The sequence below is a fragment of the Channa argus genome, chromosome 4, assembly GCF_033026475.1.
Source record: "Channa argus isolate prfri chromosome 4, Channa argus male v1.0, whole genome shotgun sequence".
Lineage (NCBI taxonomy): Eukaryota > Metazoa > Chordata > Actinopteri > Anabantiformes > Channidae > Channa > Channa argus.
Window position 1 is genome coordinate 17,097,174 of NC_090200.1, and position 22,631 is coordinate 17,119,804.

The window sequence follows — 22,631 nt, forward strand, 5'->3', positions numbered from 1 at the left end:
AATTATAGCTATGTCAATGCAGTTAATTGATACTAATCACAGTTCAAATGGCAGTGTTTTGAACAAACTGGACGATAAAGCATCAGCGTCATTAGAACACAAAGACGGAGAAGCGTTCAATCTTGGTGTGAACTCACGTCAGCTAATGTACAATAAGTTGATCAAGTGGTTAATGTCACTGCACTGTTAAACAATAACAGTGCTGAAAATATGTAGGAAGAATAAAAAACTCTTTTTTTTTAAGTTGAATTTAAATTTGACCTTTATAGATTAAATTAATATTTCAAAACAAAACAAGCACTAATGAATAAAAACATTACCTTAACATTACCAGCACCTCCACTGAGATCTTTGCACAAGATACATACTTTGACTGACATGAAATTTCTGAGAGGTGCACTACTAAAATAACCTTGTAATAACTGCTTATGAAAACAGATTTTCAACACTTATAAGTAACTATAAGTACACAAGGTCATCAGATCAATTACAATATGTCTTTTTTTTTTGTATGCATTCTCCTTTTTAAGCCCCAGAATATAAAAATAACAGTTTAACTACTTTTATAATTTTTTTTTACTAATTTCTAGAAATGAGAACCCCGAGTCTGCATGATCTACAAATGTTTTATCATTGAAAGGTTCTGTGTTATTAGTGATACCTCAGCTATAAAACTGTAACAATAAGTTATTTGTTTTTGCTTGCGATAGCAGTGAAAGAGTGTGTTATAGTTAAGATCAAAGTATATTTATCACATAAAGCTGTATGTTGTGCTGTAACACTGCAGCTCTTTCTGGCACTGTGTTAAATGTCCAATTTGTCTCAGTGTTCTGCTGTAAATGTCCCTGTTTAAGCCCACAGTGATTCTCTTTTATGGGCATATTGTAACATCTTCATTCTCCTACATATATACACACACACCCGTGCACACAAACAAATGCACGCCTACACAAACCAACACACACACACCCACACACACTCACACACACACAGACACACACACAGCATCTCTGAACCCAGCTGAATGAGAATTAACCTATGCTGTTTCACCACTGATAAGAGCTGCAGAAAAACATGCACACTCACACACCTATCAAGTGAGCCTCGTTGACACTTTAATTCTTTCTTTCCCCCCCTCTCTGTGCCTGCTCATTCATGTTGTGCATGTTAACCTCCTAAACGAGGTGGATAGAAAACTAAGCGGGGGTGTAGTAAACTGTGGGGGCTCACTACACCCTGAATACAAAAACTCTGCTTAAATTAATCAGAACAATGCTGGGCTCTCTGGGGTTACACCTTTCCAATACCCACACCGCCTGTGAGGAGTTTCTTGTGGCAAAAGAAAAATAAAGACACAATCACGCTATACAGTATATCTTTCCTTTTCTTGCTGTCACACACTGTGACCATCGTTTTACAAACCCAGCAGTGAATCACTGGATTGTGCAAGTGGATACAAGGGTAACCCAGTTCCACAGAAATGACAGAACAAAAACTTAATTTTCTTTTTCTTTATTCCTCATTTAATGTTCCCATGTTCATCACTGATTTTCTACTCATCTACCAAATTGAATAAGCCTTTCGAAGAGAGGTGAATTATTTGTTCATTCCGGGTTTAAACTAGTCATGCTCACAATCGGACAGTATCAAATAGAAGAAAATTTAAAAAATTAACTATAAAAGAAAGGGTAAGGGTAGGATATGTACACATTTAAACTTTATCTCTTTACTACATATAAGGCATTTCCTTAATAATACATAAAACATGCTTACGATTTGGAGCTAATATTTAACTGGAATGTGGGGAGTGACAGAACTAAAAGGGACGTACAGTATTAGAATAAAAACAGTGTTAATGTATGGAGACAGGGACTGAACAGAAGAAAGAAATGAAAAAAAAAAAGGCCAGTAGGTGACAACAGACTGTACAATATTATTAAAGAGAAGCCAAACACTTAAACATTCCATTGGGGCATTTGATAAAAATGGTAATCCTTATGATCATCATTAATCAAAATCCTATATTTGATACAATATGGTGATGAAAGAGTCAGGATGTTTTATTGCAGGATTTAAGTTGCCTTCACACACATAAGGAATTCACAGGAAACCATGCATGAAGGGAATCAAGTGTAATTTTATTTTACTATAATTCTATGGCCAAACAGTTCCCTGGACCCCCTGCAGTTCTTGCTGCAGCAATTAGATATTACTTCCACCTTTCCACCACCTGCTACTAAAGGACAGTCTTTACTTAAGGTACCCATCCCCAAGATGTCATAGTCCTGCGAAGATAAACATAAGCTGTCTCACAATTTGAAGAATCGATCAATGCAATTTTTGGGGGGGGCGAGACAGTCTTTTCTTGTTAATATGCTAATTCAAATCTTTTCAGAGTACTTAAGTTATCAGTTACTCAGACCCTTTTATTTTCTTTATTGCCATGTAGATTTTACACTCCCTGCCAAAAGTATTGGAACTGTGAGGCTAATTCCTATATTTATGCTGTAGGCTGAAAACATTTGGGATTGACATCAAAAGATGAATATAAAACAGGAGATCAACATTTCAGCTTTTATTTCCAGGTATTAACATCTGGATCTGATACACAGCTTAGAAGATAGCACCTTTTGTTTGAAACATTTTACATGTGAGCAAAAGTATTGGAACATGACAGGTTTGTTTTGTTGCCCAGGTGTGTCATATGACAGTGATTATTCAAACAATAAATAGCACTGTATGTCTACTCTCAGTCTGAAATATGGGTTTGTTTTTTACACAGATTTATAGCTATAAGGTGTAACCAACATGAAAACCAATGAGCTGTCTATGGGTCAAAAACAAGCAATTGTGAAGCTGGGAGAAGATGGACAATCAATCAGAACCATTGCATAAACACCGTCCATAGCCAGTACAACCATTTGGAATGTCCTAAAGAAGAAACAATCCACTGATGTTCTAAGTAACAGTCATTGCAGTTGACGACAGAAACGTTGTGAGAGCTGTAAAGAAAGACCCTGAAATAACTGTTAGTGACATCTGCAACAACCACCGTAGGGTTCATGAACAAAAGTGCAGAGGCTACACCAGAAGATGCAAACCACTCATTAGCAAGGAGAATACGAAGGCCAGGCTGGAACTTGAGTGGAGCCTCAGCAATTCTGGGACAAAGTTTAATGGACTGATGAGACAAAGATTAACCTTTAACAAAGTGATGGAAAGGCCCAGGCTGGAAAGTTTGGAGAAAGAAAGGATCTGCTCATGACCCCAAACATACAAGCTCATCTGCGAAACACAGTGGAGGTTAGGTCATGGATTGAGCTTCATGGCTTCTTCTGGGATGGGCTCATTAATCTTCATTTATAATGTTTCATGATGGCAGAAGCAAAAATAAACTCAGAAGTCTACAGAAACATTTTGTCTGCTGATTTAAAGAAAGATGCAACCAAACTGATTGGGAGATCCTTGATCATACAGGAAGATAATGACCCAAAACACACTGTTTAGACAACAAAGGAGTACATCAGAGGCAAGAAGTGGAAGGTTTTAGACTGGCCAAGTCAGTCTCCAGACTTAAACCCTATAGAGCATTTTACTTGCTAAAGAGGAGACTGAAGGGAATAACCCCCAAAACAAACAACTGAAAGAGGCTGTAGTGAAAGTCTGAATAAAGCATCACAAAAGAGGAATACAAACATTTGGTGATGTTAATGGGACAAATGCTTGGTGCAGTTATTGCAAGCAAATAATTAGCATATAAATCTTAAGTTTTATTTACTTTCATTTATTTTAAGTCTATCTGTTCCTATACTCTTGCTCACATGAAAAATGGGTGGGTTCTGGTATCAGATCCAGATGTAAATGCCAGGAAATAAACGCTGAAATGTTGATCTCTATATTAATCTTTTGAGGTCAAACCCAAATGTTTTCAGTCTACAGCAAGTAGATAGTCTACTCTTATTTATGTAATTATTATGTAGACTCTTTGGTTTCCCTGAGATGTGTATTCAATTCATTTGGAATCCACTGTGGTAAACTAAAAATAGTTTTGATAAACGCACATACAATTGTAAATCCTACAACTCACAGTGCATGTTAGGATAAAAAACAAGCCATTAAGTCCAAGGATCTCTCGGAGATCTCTGAGATATAATTGTGGTAGGCATAGATTATGGAAAGAGTGTAAAACCATATGTAAAGCTTTGAGTGCTCACAGGAGTGCAGTGGCCTCAATAACTGTGAAATGGAAAAAAATCTGGAACCACTGGGGCACTTGCTAGAGTTGGCTGTTTGGCCAAAATGAATAACCCAGACAAGATAAGACAAGGAGACTGGTCAGAATTGAGAGAAGGATGAGTGCAGCAAAATACAGAGCTCTGAAGGAAACCTGTAAAAGAGTGCATAGATCCGGAGACTAAGGTGACGGTTCCCCTTTCAGCATGGCAATGATGTAAAGAATACAGTTACGACGATACCGGAGTGGCTTTGGGAAAAGTAAGCAGCCGAGTCAAAACTTAAAATCACACAGAACATCTACTGTATGAAGCCTGTTGACATTCATTTGCCACTACCCATATTCATGTGAACACAGCCTGTGGAGACCTACCCACAAAGACTTAAAGTCTTAATTGCTGCCAAAGAGACCTTTACATTAACTTAATAAATTACATATTTCAGTTTTTTATTTTAATTAATTTGCAAAGTGTTCCTAAAAGCATTATCTTATTTGAGTAGCGAATGAAGATTAATGGGTAAATCACACAGTGGCGTCAAAAAGTAAAGTAAACATTGCTTTTTGAAGCCACTGTGATTTTTCTGAAGAGCCACACATTAAGTTAGTCTAAGTGGATGTGCTAAGAAGGAGGAGAGAGAGGAGGGGAGTGAGAGAAAGACTATTTCTGAGACTATTTCTGGATATAAACCTAATGTCCTCCTTCTAGTATGAGCATCCTCAGCCAACAAGGTGCTCTGATCAAAATACAAACTAAGGAAACAGTCCGTTAGTAAGACAGGCAAAATACAATAGGAGATGAGATCTAATAATGGTAGCACTAAAGGAGTAGAGATTATGAAGCTGAAATGTCCTGCTTATGTCCTATTAGTTAAAAAAAAAGTTGCTTTGTTTAATAACCATGCCATCTGTGTTGAAAAAGGGCTCCACAAGCAAAAACGATAAAAACATAAAATCAATCGATTCATTTAAAAAAATAAAACAAAAGCTTCTCATTTGCAAACAGGGTGGAGCTGAGTTGAAGAGGATTCACTGGACATAAAGATTAAAGGAAGGTTGAATAATAAAAGTTGAATAGAAAGACTTTTATTTGTCAACAAAGTTGACACTAAAAAGACCTTAAATTATTTATTGTAATATATTTATTTAATAAGTAATTAAATATAAAATAGGTTTTTTGTACTCTCATGATATTCTCATGTGTGGTAACAAATGTACACTTGCAGACAGACACTGCTGTTTCATCACTACATTTCCCTTCATGCTGCGTTATATTTAGATCTGAGTCATAATTTTCTCACACTTACAAAACGGAAAAGAGGGGATATTTTTAGGTTTTCCTACAAGACACTATATTAACATTATAGGACACAGTACAAGTGAGATGTCTAGTCAATGTGCTGATGACAACAGTGCAGGAAGTTGTAAGTAGAAAGCCACTTACCCCAGTACAGGTCATGATATTTAGAGTTTGGGTGGTCTGCCCTCACGACTGTTACCACCCCGTCGATCCTGCTACACAGCACAGGCAGATCTGATACCATGACTGGACAACAGTCCATTTTTCCAGCTCTTGCTTTACAACTCCCTTTCTAAGGCTTTGACCCCTCGCATCCTTGTCTAGAGATAATTAAAAGCTTTGTGTCGACATCTATTCGAAATATTTCTGCACATTTTTCCTTAAGGACTCCAAGTTTTCTTCGTTTTTTTGAGTGAGATCTGACTTCCCAGATGAGTAGTACTGAAAACTGTCCCATTCTGTTTCAGCCTGCAGCATATATTCCTTATCTCTGCTTCTCTGTTGTCTTTCTTTGTACTCCACCTCTCTTTTAGAACTGGCTGTTTTGTTGACGAGCCTTCGGAGAGCTTGCTGTTATCATTTAAGTGTCAGAAGCAGAGACCAACGCCTATAAATACCTCAGCTCTGTCGAAGTGGAGGGAGCCTCGAATACTTCAGTCAAATTCAGATGTGAGGCCACGGATGCACAACATCTAAGACACTGCACTAAGACAAACGTAAATTCTAGCATACCAAAGGGAAGCCGGAGAGAAGGTACAAATGTACCCAACACTGAATCCTGATCGTGTCAGTAACTTTATGTATTAGAACTTCCCTCACATGGGACTGAAGGAAAGATGTCTTGATGTAAAGTACAGTATGGTATGTCCTGGGTAAAAGCCGACTAAAAGATAGCAAAAGCAAGCATTGTGGTGGTTCCAGTGGTGGTTCCTCTCTAAAAAATAAATCCAAAAGCAAAGGAAACAACTATGTTGCAGATAGGAGGCTACTCAACAATGAAACTCCTGTGCACATAGGCAGAAAATAAGCGTGCACAATCGTGCCCACACAACACTGGTTTGAAAATTGCCTTTCACTCATCCAGTGTACAAAAGTGTACTTTTAACAGTGCCTACCACACTGTGTGTAAACTTTAGTGTTTTGTTTTTATCTGCAGCGCTTTTTCATGCCTACTTTTGTGCTGAATTAAACAAAACTGGTTGTTGCTAGTTGAAATAGAAATTACAGGCAAACACAAAGAACTACATATTAAGAAAGTATAACTTTTTAAACTAAACTGAGCAAAATTATTCTAATCAAAAAGATTTGTAATTTCCACCTTCCGGCTCTACATCAGAGTGGAAAATGAATCCTGAGAGTGCAAGATGAATTTAGGGATAGAAAACAGGGAAAAAGAAAGACAGGGTGCCCTGCTGTAAAGACGTGTGATTAGTCATGCCCAGTCAGGGGGATGCTTTACAGCTCTGCCAGACAAGTTGCTCTGTATGTGTTGTCATATTTTAGATGCCAATGAAGCCAGTGAGTTCATGTAAACAAAATGATTCATCCAACTGTGTCTACAGCTTATTTGTAGAAACAACTACTACAGGTGAATATTGTTTGTAAGGACAGCCATGACACTGTGAAATAGACTTTAAGTGAGAAATGCAGTAGCCTGTGTGCAGATACTTGTCTGTATAGAATGTGTGTGTGTGTGTGTGTGTGTGTGTGTGTGTGTGCGCTTGCATGTGACCTGATGTCATCCAATGCGGCCCCTGTCAAATGTGATATGTCTCTGCTCCACTGTGAGACCTGATTCAGCTTTGATTCATTGTTCTAATAGCATCGCCATCTATTATGATTTGATATGGACCTGTCCTCCAGGGAGTGAGCGATAGCTCAACACTTGACTGACTTCTGATGAAAAGTACAGACAGTGGCCATCGCTTTGTTGTGAACAAATAAACACAACCCCTACACATTCACATCTTGTGTGTCGTTGTAGGTGTGGATTTTTTGTAATAGGGTTAGACAGCAGGACTCCTCTTAAAATGGCAGTTTATAACACTGACTCAGCTGAACCTTAATGCCAAAGACATGTCTTCCAACCAATGGTTTATACTCTCTCCGTTTCTCTCCCTTCCCTTCTTGCTCTATCTTTCTAATAAGATGGATTAGTTGGCTATGCTAATCTATCTGCTGACTCCACACAGAATAACTGAAGTGTGTGCGTTGGCATAAGGATATACACCCACAAAAAGCCAGTCCATTTGCATGCATGTGCACATACAGTGCTCTGTGCTGTCAGCATTTGCATACTCGCTCTGCATTTTACAAGTTGCCACTAGAGAATTACTGAACTCACTATCTAAGTGATTTGCGATCTGGGTCTGTACAGACAAATTTGTTGCATCATGAGAGAACTTAACTGAGAGTAGCTTGACATGGAAAGGTAAATGTTTTTCACGTTTGTATGCACGTGCTCAGTTTAACCATTGAAAACACTAAAACAGCTGAATAAATCTGAAGAATATGAGATAGAATTTTGAATTGATGCTTTCATAAATCACAGCAAATGAGTGACAAAGTGACGTGTGATGGATAAAATGCAATATTTGTTATTTTTATACTTAAATTTGTTAGTTTTTTTGTTGTGTTTATTTTCTATTGAGTAGCTCAAGATTGTTCACGTCGCTTAATAATTACATTAAACCTGGAGGGCAGTTCACGGCACCCGTTGAAGCACCAAAGATCAATGTTTCTAAGAAAGTGTATAATAGGAGGAGAAATGACAGTGATTTCTTGACTCCTTCACAGAAAGCAGACTAAAAAGATGTGATAAGAAAGAAGCTGTACGGACATGTCTTCAGTGTGACTGGCTTTTTTAACATATACAGAAAACATTCATATTATTGTGTCAGGGTGACTTTTAAGGTTTGGAGGTGAAGATTGGTCCAATCCACGAAATGCTGATTACACAACAAAATGAAAGAAATAGGATGATGGAAAAGAGAAAGCGGTTGCCAGGTTACTGTCAATAAGACAAACTCTCTGTTACCAGACTAACATGTAGCTTAAAGTTACTCCATAACTATCAGAGATCACTCTTATGTATATGGGCAAATGGTGCCTGTTTATGCACTGCATGTTGCCGTTTACAGCTTCATGTGATGTAAGGCTTTTCCACAAATCAACATTTGTTAACATAAAACAGAAATATGTTTCCTAAGAAGGTAAAGCCTTTTTACTATGTAATGCTTTTCAAAGCAACAGTTACAAATTGCTTTACACTAACAACACAAATGGTGTATTCAATGTGCGAAAAATTGTGCGTGAATTTGATGTAACGGATAATTTAATACTCAACTATGAGGCTCAACTAACAAAAATAACTGACTCATGCTCATACTTTAGTTTACAAGCCTTTGCAATTTTGCTCATAAAATAGAGCCTCAGTAGCAACCTTTTAAGGCTACAAATTCTATAAGTACATTTAAAAATGCTATATTAAATCTTACCGCGTAACAATGAAAGCAATATTGTTAAATGAGCTCACATAATGACTCTAATGCATCATTGTAGCAGCCATAACCACTGACCTTGCACTTCAGATGTGAGTGCAGAAGAACCAAGCACCAAACCCCCTTACAGGCCCACCATTGTTTGGGGAACGACACTCTGCTGGTATTTTCATAGATTTGGCCATTTGATTTCCTGAATCATCCCTCACCAATCCACTGCACCATCTCTTTATCCCTCCTTAATTCTCTCTTTTACTTTACCCTCCAACTTGCTCTGCCCATGTCAGTCTCAGCTGCTGCAGCGACGCTGATGTTTAAGCATTCTAAGGGAGTGCAGACACACTCCAAAACTTCTTAATGGGCTGGCTAAAAATAGCTCAGGCTGGATCTGACTGGGCTGATTCATGCGGCTGTGAGTCATTCAACTGTGCAGTGGTGTGAGGAGAGCAAGGGAATGGAGTGAACTAACATAAAGAGAACAAAACAGTTTGCAAGCTTGTTAAAATATAAAACCATTGAGGACAATCAAGCATTGCTTACCGCATGACAAAGAAAAATATGCCATATTATTCTGTGAGTGTGTGTAGAGGATGCAGGGCTCACTAAGAAAATGAAGGCTAATATTATTGAGCTAGTATAAGAAGCAAAAGTATATCAGTGACTCAAACAACATTTAGCAGTATGTGTCTGGGTTGGCTGATTTCTTATTGGAGGAAAGCAGGCTGGGGGGGTCATCAGCTGTAAGATCCCAACATAGTAATGTAAATTAACAGTACTTCTACAGAAAATTAGTGCCTCCCCCCAAGCAATTTGGCAGCATCATTAGAAAGGGAAGAGCAGTTCATACTCACATCATTATCCCCTTCATTACCATGGGTAAACATCTACTGTTAACCTCCACATACACGCCAGAAGCATATGTGTGTTTGGGGGGGAGTGGAAGCAAGATAATACATCAGACTTTTAAACTTTTACATAGTATGCTGTGTCTCTCGACAGTCTGGAGAGCACAGTTGGGTTTTTTACGTTAAACAATACAATGATTAATTGTAACATCCCTAATACACAAACACACATCAGCCATTTGTCAACAGTCGACAGCATGGGCAAATAGCTACATCACTCATTGTACTCTTAATGAACTCAATCAATAGTCTTTGCTCTTTGCCCTCATTCTCTATATCTGTTGCTTATGCTGTCCTCTTTCCTCTTTTCTATCTATCACTTTGAATTTCCTCTCTCTCTCTGCCTCCTCAAGCCCTGGTTGAAGATGAACTGCTGGCCTCAGGGAGCTCTGGTCATGCTGATAGAGACAAGAGCAGTGTGGCGATGGGTAAAATCCAGGCGAGTAAGTGATAGTTTAAACTGTGCCCCTCTCACATGGTCACCTGCTTTCTTGCTTTTTCTCACGGATCCTGTGTCTATTGCTTGTTAACTGCTTTTTCGCTTTTTCCCATAGCCCCACTTTCACCCAAAGTGAAAGAGCTTTTTTCCACTTAATTTTTTTCTCTCTGTCATGACTCTCAAACCTGGCAGAGACGTGAGAAAAAAAGAGATGGAGGCAGTGATAGATAAAGAGGAATAGCACTTTGAGAGCCATGACTTTTGGGTGACGTACAGCAGCAGAAGGAGACAGACAAAAAGAATGCAGTTGTGTTTGGGTTACTTAATTGTAGACAGACTGCTTCGCTAAGCTGAGACTTATTGCCCTAACTGTCAGTGACGCCTCAGTGCTTGCCTTCAGGTAAACAAGTCTGTGTGTTTGTACCAGGGAGTGTGTTCACACTCATCCCCCTGTAATTTTGTTGTTGTAATGTTATTGATAATTCTAGGGACGAGGGTGAGATTAGCATTAAGAGGGTCCAGTGCATTAGGAAACCAGCATATTATCAAATCATATATTAATTGTGTTGTACTGCAAGACCTTAACTTTAATACGATTAAATATTTTATCACTACACACAATTATAATCAAGAACACCAACGTCAACGTCAACATGCCTTCCTCACCAGTCATAGGTTAGTGGTGGTAAGAGATGGAGTATTTGAAAAAAATTACCCGAACCACATTCTTTTAAGACGTTAGGGTATATGCCAACTGACATAAACACACACCTACAGTACAGTACTCCTAGGATATTTCTCCACGAGCTACTAAAATAAATAAAAAAATAAAAAAATGGCCAACAGCTGCATTATATGAATTGGCAAATTGGTCAAATGGCAACAAGCCTAAAAGCTGTAGTCACTGACAGCTGTTGCTGATGCTGTTATCAAACACAAGTTTGTGTAACAACATTTAGCAAGAAAGCTAAAATCACCTGGCAGAGTGTAACATATGATTTTGTAGATTGGTAGGCACCAGGAAAGACATCCGGCCAATTTGATTAGTGACCTTTTTGTTTTGTGCAGTTTGGTTCGAGGTAGTGAGGTTGTGTATTGGAAAATCTTGGCTACAGGCAGAAAATATAGCGTAGACTTTAAGCTGCAATCTGGGCTTCAAATGCAATCAACGGGTAATGTTACCCAACCTTTGTATGTCTATCCTCAAATCACATTTGATTCAACTGGATCAAAAAATTCTAAAAGTATTTTTTTATATTTTTTTATTGCGCAGATTTTTGACAACATCAAAAATATCCTGTAAGTGCAAAACTAGCACAGGCAGGGGAGAGAACCTGGAGAAATACGTTCTTATCTGAGGGTTGAGTTTTTCTGGATTTATGAGTTAGTGGGCTAAATATCAGCCCCATCTCCCTACTTCCTCTCCTCTTTTTCATTTTTCATTTTTACCCTTCTCAAAAACACCCTCTGCTATCTCCCGTTTGCTGTCCTTAAGGGTATGCTCCACGATCCCTCTCACTCACTATCTGGCCCTTTCTTTCTCAGCTTTATCTTTTTCTCACAATGCATTTAAATGAGGTATTTTGAGATTCCGACCTTTCTCATCTCTTCGCACCTACTCTAAGGTAGCCTCAACAACTATTTGATAAGTGAAAATGCCCCAATTGTTCCGGAAATAAGGCCTGCGAGATGCATGACAAACATGCAAGAAATAGGAAGATAGCTATGACAATGTTGCCTTTGTCCCTTTTTCACTATCTGCTGCTGCTGCATTTCGCATCTTGCTACTTTTTCACACAATGACCAGATTTTTTTCACAATGAAGGTTTTTGAATTTAAATTCAGTGCCAACGCTAGTGCTGTTTCCCGCGGACACCCAAGAAAATGAAATTTGCCATCTGCTAATTAAATGACAGCCCAAACAGAGATGTGGTCACATTAATCTGATGTAGTCCCAGTTGTTTGAACCAAGGGTTCCATTCAAATCTGTCACAGCAGCATGGATAGTATACAGCGCATTCAGAACGTTTTAAGACCCCTTCACTTTTTCCAATTTTGTTATGTTGTAGCCTGATAACAAAATCATTTGAATAAATGTTTTCTTGTTAATGTAGCCCATAATTACAATATGAAAACAGAATTTTACAAATGTCTAAAAATTTATTAATTAAATGAATATTAAATATTTAAAAGTAAAACATGATTAAATCGAAAACATGTACAGTATGCGGGGAATTGAATAGTTAGCATCATCAGAATTTTGTAAGCTGAAAAATGCCTCTTGGTAATGGCCCCATTTAGATGTTTTTAGTAAAGACTTAACTTGATCTTTCCAGTGCACCTGTGCTAATTAAATTATTTTTAAAAATGTACAGTCTTTTGTGGAAACTCAGGCAAGCCAAAAGTCGGCATCGGAGGCAAATGTCAACTACTGAAAACCTAAAGATCAACTTTTAATACATTTTTGGAATTGATTTCATAATTGAATAAATGCCAGATACAGATCAACTGCATATTTAAAAAAAGATCATATCTAGATACCTGTAAGAGAAGTTACAAATTGGGTTTCAAGTGATTCAAAATGTTAATCATGATTAATTACATGACTTCCATAGTCAATTGTGCATAATTTCAAATTAATCACTCAGGTTTATTAATCAGATTTTATCTGATCAGCATTTACTATATAAGTGGATATACTATATATCAGTGGACACATGGTACTGACTTGGGGAACAGAATAATCTGACAAGTCATATACTGTACTGAGTTAATAAATAATAGTCCCAATATTAATCACTGGTTGAAGTTCAAGTAGAATAAAGAATATAAAAGTAAGTCACTGTAACTGACGCTCCGTCCTCCCCTCCCTGCTCTAATTTACTACTGAGCAGGTACAGATGGTAGAAGGAGGGGGGCTAGTTTAGTGTGGAGACTGACAGAGTCCACCAGATCTCATTTATTAAGCTTAGCTTATTAAGGCCTATATGACAACTCAGGCTAAACAGTTAGAATAATACACAGGCAGTTATTGTTTTAGCATATTGAAACCAATATCGCAATTAGGCAGACATAACATGTTTTTCTGCATTTGTATGCATGTTTAACTGTTTTTTTAATAAACTACTTTTATTAGCTTTTTACTCATTGAGTTTAAATTGTCGTTGCTGACCTGGGCGCCTCAGCTCAGCTGGGCTCTGTCCTCTCTCACCCTCGAAGAAGCTGCAGCTCCACTGATGGAGCTGCCCTATTTTCGAAGGGTGGGGCAGCAGCAGAAACTACCCATGAACAGCACAACTATAACCTCACATCCATTTCTCTCTATACAATTACAATGCTAAGAATTGGTCAGAATTTCTACAAGTTGTCTTTATAACTGAACCTGGGTTAATGGCATAAAAAACTCTGTGGCCTAATTAACCCGTTATTATTGCATTAATGTTGACAGCCCTAGTTTAAGCCCAGTAAAGTTATAGAGGAGTCACAGATGCAAATTTTAAGGACATAATGTAGATAATTAATTTTGTCTGGCACAATTATTGCTTCTTTTAAATTGCCAAACAAAATTAAAACAAGTGTAAAGAATCAAACTGTTCTGTACAGCGTAGAAACCTTTCTGAGGACATAGTGTGCATTATACACAATATTTGCAGAAACATTGCTCACCACTTCCAGAATAAAGTAAAAAATAAGTGGTTTCATGTTGGTAATTCCATAATAAGGGGAATTCTGCACATTCTGTTTGCAATTACATCAGCAAAGGCATAACCTCATAATGAATGACAGATTATTTTACTTTTGCATATGTGTGGACACCATAGAAAAAGCTATAGGCCTTACTTTGCTGTTCAGCACCATGGACAGATCTATGAGCACCAGTGTAACACACTACAAACAAGCTTGAAACGTGATGGACTGTTACAGCATTGCGGTGTGTGTGTGTGCATGGTGGCATCTTACCTAGCCGTGGATCATACTGCCTCATCTGAACTTCTTCCACACAGTCTGCTGGAAACCAGCCTGTCCTCCCTTTGACCGTGCCTTCCCAGAAACCTCCTTCCCCTATACTCAGCACTGACAGAGAGAGAAAGAACGGCAGGGTCTAAATAAGTAAATATTTTTTTTAAAAGAAAGCCCATTTGTTACTATTGTAAGGTTGTGGGGTCTGTACCATCTTGGAAAAGAGACATAAAGGACAAACACTCATTTAGCAGACCAGGGTATTTTGAGAGGTATTAAGGTTTTTAGATTCATACATTATAGTCTGGATAGAAGGAGAGGAATGGGGGAACTAAAAAGGAGAGAATATTCGAAAATTCCATGCACTAATGCACCCTACAGAGGTACTTGAGTAACATTGGCTTTATTCTATCATACCAAAAAATTATTTTCATATTTAAAAAAAGCAGGAAAAGAGAGACTGAGCTGTTTAAAAGTAGTGGCAAAGTAATAATAGGAGAACGACAGGTAGATCAAGGAAAAAAAAAAAACTGAGAGAGAAATGATGGTAAAAGAGAGCATAAGGGCGGGCGGCAGAAAGAGAGAGATTCCTTCTAAGTTCCACAGTGGTAATTAGAGATGAACGTATAGTTGATATTGATCTTCCCTGCAGAACTGAGCCCACACGCATTTCTACAACACTCATCCATTATCCAAGCAAGCTAAAGCACACACGCATGCACACTCTTTAGAGATCACCAGCTGGAACTGAAGCTTTGCCTGAGCGAGCCTTTCTTACAAACTGGTTGCTAGGATACGGCAGTGACGTTGCAGCCAGCAGACAGCCTGCTAAATGATGTAGTCGACTTGCTCCAAACTATATTGTACTCTGGCATGGGCATATGTCAAGAGCGATGTGACCTGGGGTGATTCTAAAAAGCAGCCCACTAGACTTTATCTTAAGTGACATGATAAAAATTATCAAATGTCACCAATCACAGAATTTCTGGCTGTATCCTGTAACAAATACATCAAGTTGTTAAGGACTTGAAGCTGTACCGTGCCCTGCATCTTATTGCCCCTGAAATTCAGCCGGATCGTGTTAAGAGACATACATACTGTACAGAAACAGGTCAGAGCAGCGATACACTCTGATAAATCATGTTCAAATCATCCCTGCTGGAGAGAAGAAGCTTACGGAAATAATCTCAAACTACATTCATACATACATACAGAATGTCTAATTAATGCCTGAATGGTGCATCCTAATTAATTAAAATGACTGAAGGATTTCTGCTCAATATCTATCACTAACACTAGAAATTCCTATCCTACATTAATCCTGCAAAGACAATTTATTATTATTTCAAAAAATATAAGTAAGCCTACTGTAAGTACATGCTCAATATTAAATCTATTACATATATTTGATATATTATAAGTTCTTGACATCTTGAATTCAATGGCACTCCATAGCCACACTGTAGTTCACCACTGCCTGACTAGACAAACTCTAGCTACAGTAAGAGAGAAGTGGGGTGTTGTGTTTATCGACTCCCTGCTGTAAAAAACATGACACTCAGCCCACAGAGGATACACGGACTGATCCCCCTCTGTGATCTCAGCTTAACACAACTTTACCGAGCCTGTCTCCTGAGAACAGGCTCCTTCTGTCTGTCCCTCCTACCCTACATTTAAATTCCTTTATTATCTCCCTCTTTCCATCTCCTAGTCACTATGTTTTGTCTCTGCCAGTCTATACTCTATACTACTGTGGTGTCCCTGCAGAAGACAGGTGATGGCTGTGCCCTCTGTTCCCCACTGATAGAAATGAAAGAAAAGGTGCGACTTCTGATTGAGCTTCAAGGTTGCCCTCACTTACTTTCCTCACTCCTTTTCCCTCTGCTCTACTAATCCATTACTGGTGGTTGACAGGCGATGGCTGACAATGTGGACAGAATCGACTACTAAGTTCTCAGTGAGAAACTGTGAGAGAAAGGCCAAAAAATACTTGCACACCTGTTCATCATGTAGACTGTTGTTATTCCATACAAATGAACATACAAGCATCTTATTAAATTAACTTTGAATACACCACAGGCACTCTGAAAGCTGAATTCAAGGCAATTAATTGCTTCTCAGTGAAGTCAAGAAGAGGTCATATATATACTCACATACACAAACACACAAAATATTTGAACAAATAACATGTTTAATAATCTTCACAGGCTCAGCATTGAGAGCACAGAGTCTGCTTAAACACAAAGAAAAAATAAAAACATATTAAACAAAATCTCCCCGCCATTGTATCACTTTTACGTGACCTTAATTGAAAGTTTTAATTATAATTACAATGTCAGTTGACACCATGTATTTACAGCAAAATGTTTCTATAGATGAAATGCTATAGTTCTCAGGTATTGGCTTTGCCTTATATCTGTTATAAACACATACAACAACTACATGACTGTATAATAATTACACACATAAAGTAGATAAAACAAACATGCATGTAGAATATATATACAGTATGTCCTCACAGTTATTTAGAGAGATCCCTACTGTGTCAGTAGCTGCTACCTTACACTGGCATTCTGCTATGTTGCTTGCCAACACTGTGCTGGCAAGAGAACTGTCCCTGAGAATCAGATGCGGTCTCACAAGAACCAAATGGCAGGAAGAAACTCCAACGGTGCATATCTGTGCAGGAGGAGATTTACAAAATGTGTTCCTCGTTGATGTCTTTGCCATGAACTGTACAGTTGCACATAGGGAGGCCTGTCGTATTTGTGGAAAGTTTTAGAAACAGCCACATGCCATGCTTTTCCATGTCACAACTATTACAGTATGTCCTATCTGGCAAATGGCAAAAATAGCCCCAATGGCCCCAAAATGTATATTTTTTTTAAATATAAAATTTAATGCACATTTAACTAGTACATGTGCCCTTTCATAAGAAAGTTCAATTTTATTTAATTTATCAAAGGGGAATGCAAACTTTTGCAATGACGTAGTTGTCATTCATTTACCAATCTTATTTTCTACATTTCTTGACCATTTTGGTTTATTCTGCTCATGAAAGAACATTTATACTAGATGAATTTGGATTATGTTAGGGTTAGGGGTTAGAGTTAAGTTTGCATTCCCTTACACTGAAGTGACATGTGCAATACTTTATAAATTAAGTAAAATGTAGTTCTGATACAGGAACATACGCCCTTGCTGACTGTGCAACAAATATTATGTTGGCACATTGGCTTATTTTGCAATTTCAAAATAAAGGGATGCCAACTTTTGCACCAAACTGTATAAAAAGACATAACCAGTAGTTATGGTTTTCAATTATAAAGACAGTAAAAGCCAGATATTTTCAGATCCAACATTCAAGTATTTTATTTATAACTTTATTTTTGAGGTTTGAAACTTGAAATTGAGCTTATAACCATGGTCAAAGTGAATAAATATTTCATTAATACATGTACCTGTATAAATCATCATATCAACAGATGTAAGAGAAAAAGACAAACTACGAAAATAACTACACTAACATGTTGAAGCTGGGACTTGTATATACCACAGAAACTCTCTGAGTTGGAAGATATTTTTTATGAAGAGTTGATTCAGTGCAAAAACAAATCCCATTTTTCCACATTTGCTCTTAGGATATCCACTGGGACTTAACTATATAACAGTTCATTACATAAAGCAATTAACACCTCAGCTAGACACCAGCTTTTCCCTCTACTGAGATCAGACCTATGTCAGTGGTATCCCTAGAAAGCAGAGACCTGCCACACCATTTCATAATCACCTCCACAGGTAAACTAGTGGGAGCAAACACAGCAGCATCTGACATGTTGTTAGATTTAAAAACACAAAGATACACATAATTGTACACACGGATATGCAATTAGTTGCACAATATTATTAGTAACTATTTTTGCTAATTCTAAACTGGGGCCAGTATCACAAAGGGAGAACATAGTCTGGCTCCCTTGTAGTTATGTGGCTTCAATGAGCCTGAACCGAACATTTGACATGCTGGAAAAAAGGTACCGTCTAAATGGTTCTGTGAAGCCTCTCTGGGTCTCTCATCTGCACCATCCTCAGAACCATGAATGAAGATTAAACGGCAATAATAGCGTTTGTTTTTGGTGAGAAAGAGAAGTGATGTTCCGCTTAATAGTATTAAATATAAAAAATATAAAAAAATATAATATAAAAAATATAAATATGTTTAAAAGTGGGTAAAAGCTGACACTGTCAGGAAACCTGTCGGAATCAAATAATCTTTTTTAAATCCCTAATGTTAGTTGGACCTGCTAATCTTACTACATGGCACTGGCCCTGGTGGATGTTTCTGTCAGATCCTGAATGCATTGAATAAAAATATTCTGAAGAGGAGTTGGCTGCTGTTGACAGCTGCTGTAATTTCACCAGCTACACATTCTTGTTGAAACCTGCCACGTCTATTCCAAAGATGTCCTAAAAGGTTGAGGTGCTGGAACTGTGACATTCACTGAAGCAATAACGTCCCACTGTCATGTTCCTCAAACATTTAATAACAACATGAACTTTTTGACATAGTGAATCATAAAGCTGGTGGTGGGATAAACTGCAGCCACCAGAGAGTGAATAGGATCAACAACTGTGTTAAAAAATGCTGTGTTGTTCATCCAATCTTCTGTTGGCATCTGGTGCTTATTTGTGCCATAGAAACGTTCCCCACCCAATCACACTGCCACCGTCAGTGCTGATAACTCATGCTGCTTTTACATAATTCTTGTTCTTTAATCATCAAGTATAAAAGGGCCTGCATTTGTCTGATGAGCAACTGGAAACCTCACCAAATGTATTCAATTGCTACATTTTCAATCTCTGAATAATCTGTTCTTTAGCAGCCCAAAGTCCAGTTCTGAAGTCTATACAGAGAATCTAAATGAAGATATTAAGACACCAAAGCAAATGGGATTATACAAGATAATTCAGGACAGACAAATTAGAAAATTAAATATCATACACTGACAATGGAATATGACCGTATAATGTAGGACAGACTAATGATATGCAGGTCCTATCTGTGACCCCTGTTGACCACAGAAATCCACACTAAATCTTTAAAATCCTTAATCTTCAAAAAGATGAGAAGGAGCCCACAAAAGATACAAGCTGACAAAGAGAAAGAGACGTGTTTAAACAGGTGCCTACTTATTCATGACTGCCCAAGATGTCTGCTGTCTGCTGTAAAGTCTGTTGGAATTTTGTTCTTTGTGTGTGTGTGTGTGTGTGTGTTACCTCTGCATTTTGCCCTTGGTTGAGTCACTCACAACTCTTGGTTTAAAAATAGCATCAGTGGGGATGCAGCGCTATTTATACTTTTCACACACCCTTCCTGAAAGGTTCAATGCATCCCTGTGTGTCTGTGTGTGTGTTAACATGATGACTGCTTGAGCTCATTTTATTGCATTGCGCTATTGCTTTGAGTTGAGTCATTCATTTTTATTTGGCCTCTGTCTTTGCTTCTCTGTACAACAAGAACCTGAACACACACACACAGAGTGAGGGCAACTAAGTCAACTGTCATGAATAATTGAGTGACAGCTGATGAGAAAAGAAAACCATTAAAAACATACCTATTCATTATTTTTTTTTGCACATAACAGTGGGTGCTTCAAACTCCTTTTGCTTGCAGAAACAGATAATAAAGGATGCAGCTTTGCTGAGAGAAGCTGATGGCTCTCTGCCACTGATGCACTCACACTGATTCAGACAGCAACAGACGACTTTTCAAAGCCAACACACAGCGTGAGAAAAAAAAAATACTACAACAGACTTTCTGTATATTAGATCGGCTGTTAAGAAACACAAGCAAACTTTCTGGTGCCATTATTAATTCATAATATATTGGGTGAATGATCTAATAATTCATCCAAATATTTAATTCTTGGCTGATGAATGACAGTAGGTGTGCTGCTTCACAGTGCCATATTGAAAGCCTCAGATAACTTGCTTCTTCGATCTGTCGCTAGCCGCTAAATTGTATTTGTAATGCACCTCTAGAAAAATTATCTGTAAATTGGCTTTTCATGTTTTTAGTCTGTCTGTTTTTCATCTGTGGCTTTTCAGGCAGATGTGTTGTTTTGTATCCTAAAGAAGCATATTTAAAGTGATGCAATGTACATTTTTTGCAGGCACATGTTCCAGTTGCATAATGCTGAAATAAAAGCATAAGCAATGAGAGAGAGCAAAGAGATGGCAGCAATTAGCAATGCTCTTGTAAATACACCTGGCAGATTGTTCTGTTGATAGCATCCACTTATACACACATTTACACAGTTGTAAGCAGGAGCTGTCTGACAAAACTTAGGCTATGGTAATTTTTTCACTATTCTGTTGCTGCTCCCTGCTGCTCACTTAATGCAAAGTGCTGTGCTTCTAAGTTTCCTGTCTCTTCAACATAATGAGTAACACTCTCAGCTTTCTGAGCACTGTTATTGAGAGGTGTTAGCATATTAAGATCACAAAAACCTTAATTCAGGTAATTGTAATACAAAGTTTAAAACAAAAAGGCTCAAAGATTTTATTGTTCTCTATTAAAACATTATTATGATGCTTCACCAAAAACAAATGAATACAGCTGAATGTCTTGAGAAGTAAGTGAAATAATATGAAAAAAGTGCAGAGTAAGGCTTTCCTGAATAAACAGAGCCTACATAGCAATGTGAAACAAAGTGCGTGTGGAGAGCATTCCAATAACCAGAGTGCAGCTGTTATTAGATTTGGATCCCTGCACTCTTTATTAAACCTCAGTTCAATTCAGTGTAATAGAGAGAGAGAGAGCGAGTGAGAGCAGAGTTGCATCCTTATGAAACAAGGGGACACAGCATGATAACATACACAAACACACACAGTGAGGAAGAGAAAGGAGGATGACTTTCTGAAGCTACTATATGGCAGGGTTGATCATGATTGTCACAATTGACGGAGTGACGAACAGAGACATAAAAAAAAATCTTTAAATCAAAAACCAGTGTAACTAAGGAACGAAACCCGAAACAAAGCACAGATTTTGACCCCACAGAACATTCAAACAAGAGAAAATTAAAGTTAAACAATGAAAAAAATCAGTGGAGAAACATAATATGCAAATGCTTCTACACATACAGTAGGCACGTGCATAGTACAGTTGAGCAATTCACATCCAGTCATCCTCTTTGGCATGTTTAAAAGTGCTTAGCAGGCCCCATTTGATACTATTTTTGGATCAAGGTAGCAGGAGGAAACAATCCTAGTGAAGGTTCATGGGTGGCACCAGCTTCAATTACAGACAGCTCAACATCTGTATTTAGATCAAGACGCCCATAAACAGGGTCGGAACAAAACCACCATCCTAGTGCAAAAGTGCGATATGTAACTGTTCCTCGGGTTCCTCTGAATATCAGCACAGAAACATGATCAGACTTTGTCAGTGAGAACAGTCTATTGACAGATACAAAAAAAGGGATACCATAGTAGAGTTGGAGTGCACAAACCCCCTAGTACAAATAGAAGAACACATTTGAGTGTCTACTGGTTCAAAAACCTTTGGTCAACAGAAATGTGAAAAAAGTGACATAGTTAGATAATTCATCATTTACCATATTCTCGTCAAGTGGGCAAGTGCATCTGTGGTGTATATTAAGATATTTGACCCCTACAAGGAGGGATCTGGGGGCCAACCTGGTTGAGTTCTACTTGTCTCCTTTGTGGAATATCCGTACAAACGTTTTACTTTCTCTTATAATGTAATATTTCTATCCTCATAGCAGAATAGAAAATTTCTGGCCAGAATGACAATGATCCCATCCATAGGGCACCAGGAATCACTGAATGGTTCGATGAGCATGAAAATTATATTAATAATATGGTATGATCTTAACAGTCACCACATCTCATCCCAATTGAACCTATGGGGAAATTTGGACACATGTATTAGACAACAGCCTCCACAAACATCATCAAAATACCGAATGAGGGAATATCTTTTTGAAGAAGGGTGTTCCCTCCAGTACAGTGCCAAAGAATTGTAGAACCAACATGGAGACCTTTTTTTGTGTGTGTTCGTGTCTGAAATGTTCAAGTTTGTGGATAAAGTTTTAGGATATAGGTTAAGTTATAAAGACTTTAAAAGAAAAAGACAACTTGGAAACAAATTGAAAATTTAATAAACTAGGATGGAGGTACACAGGGGATACGTGAAGTAGAGGAGGCTGACAATTAAGAAGGGGATGTGGGGAGTGGACCCCAGAGTAGATACAACACTGAAGTAGAGAGCCAA

General features: G+C 38.0%; 1 protein-coding gene across 8 annotated transcripts in view; it reads right to left on the reverse strand.

Moving 5' to 3' along the window:
- shank3a (SH3 and multiple ankyrin repeat domains 3a) overlaps nt 1–22,631 on the reverse strand; it is a 209,372-nt gene that overhangs the window by 32,151 nt on the left and 154,590 nt on the right. For all 8 annotated transcript variants that reach the window (XM_067500254.1, XM_067500259.1, XM_067500257.1 and 5 more), the window contains one exon: nt 14,336–14,449. In XM_067500254.1, the coding sequence (XP_067356355.1) occupies nt 14,336–14,449 (114 nt within the window). The remainder of the gene's footprint in view (nt 1–14,335; nt 14,450–22,631) is intronic.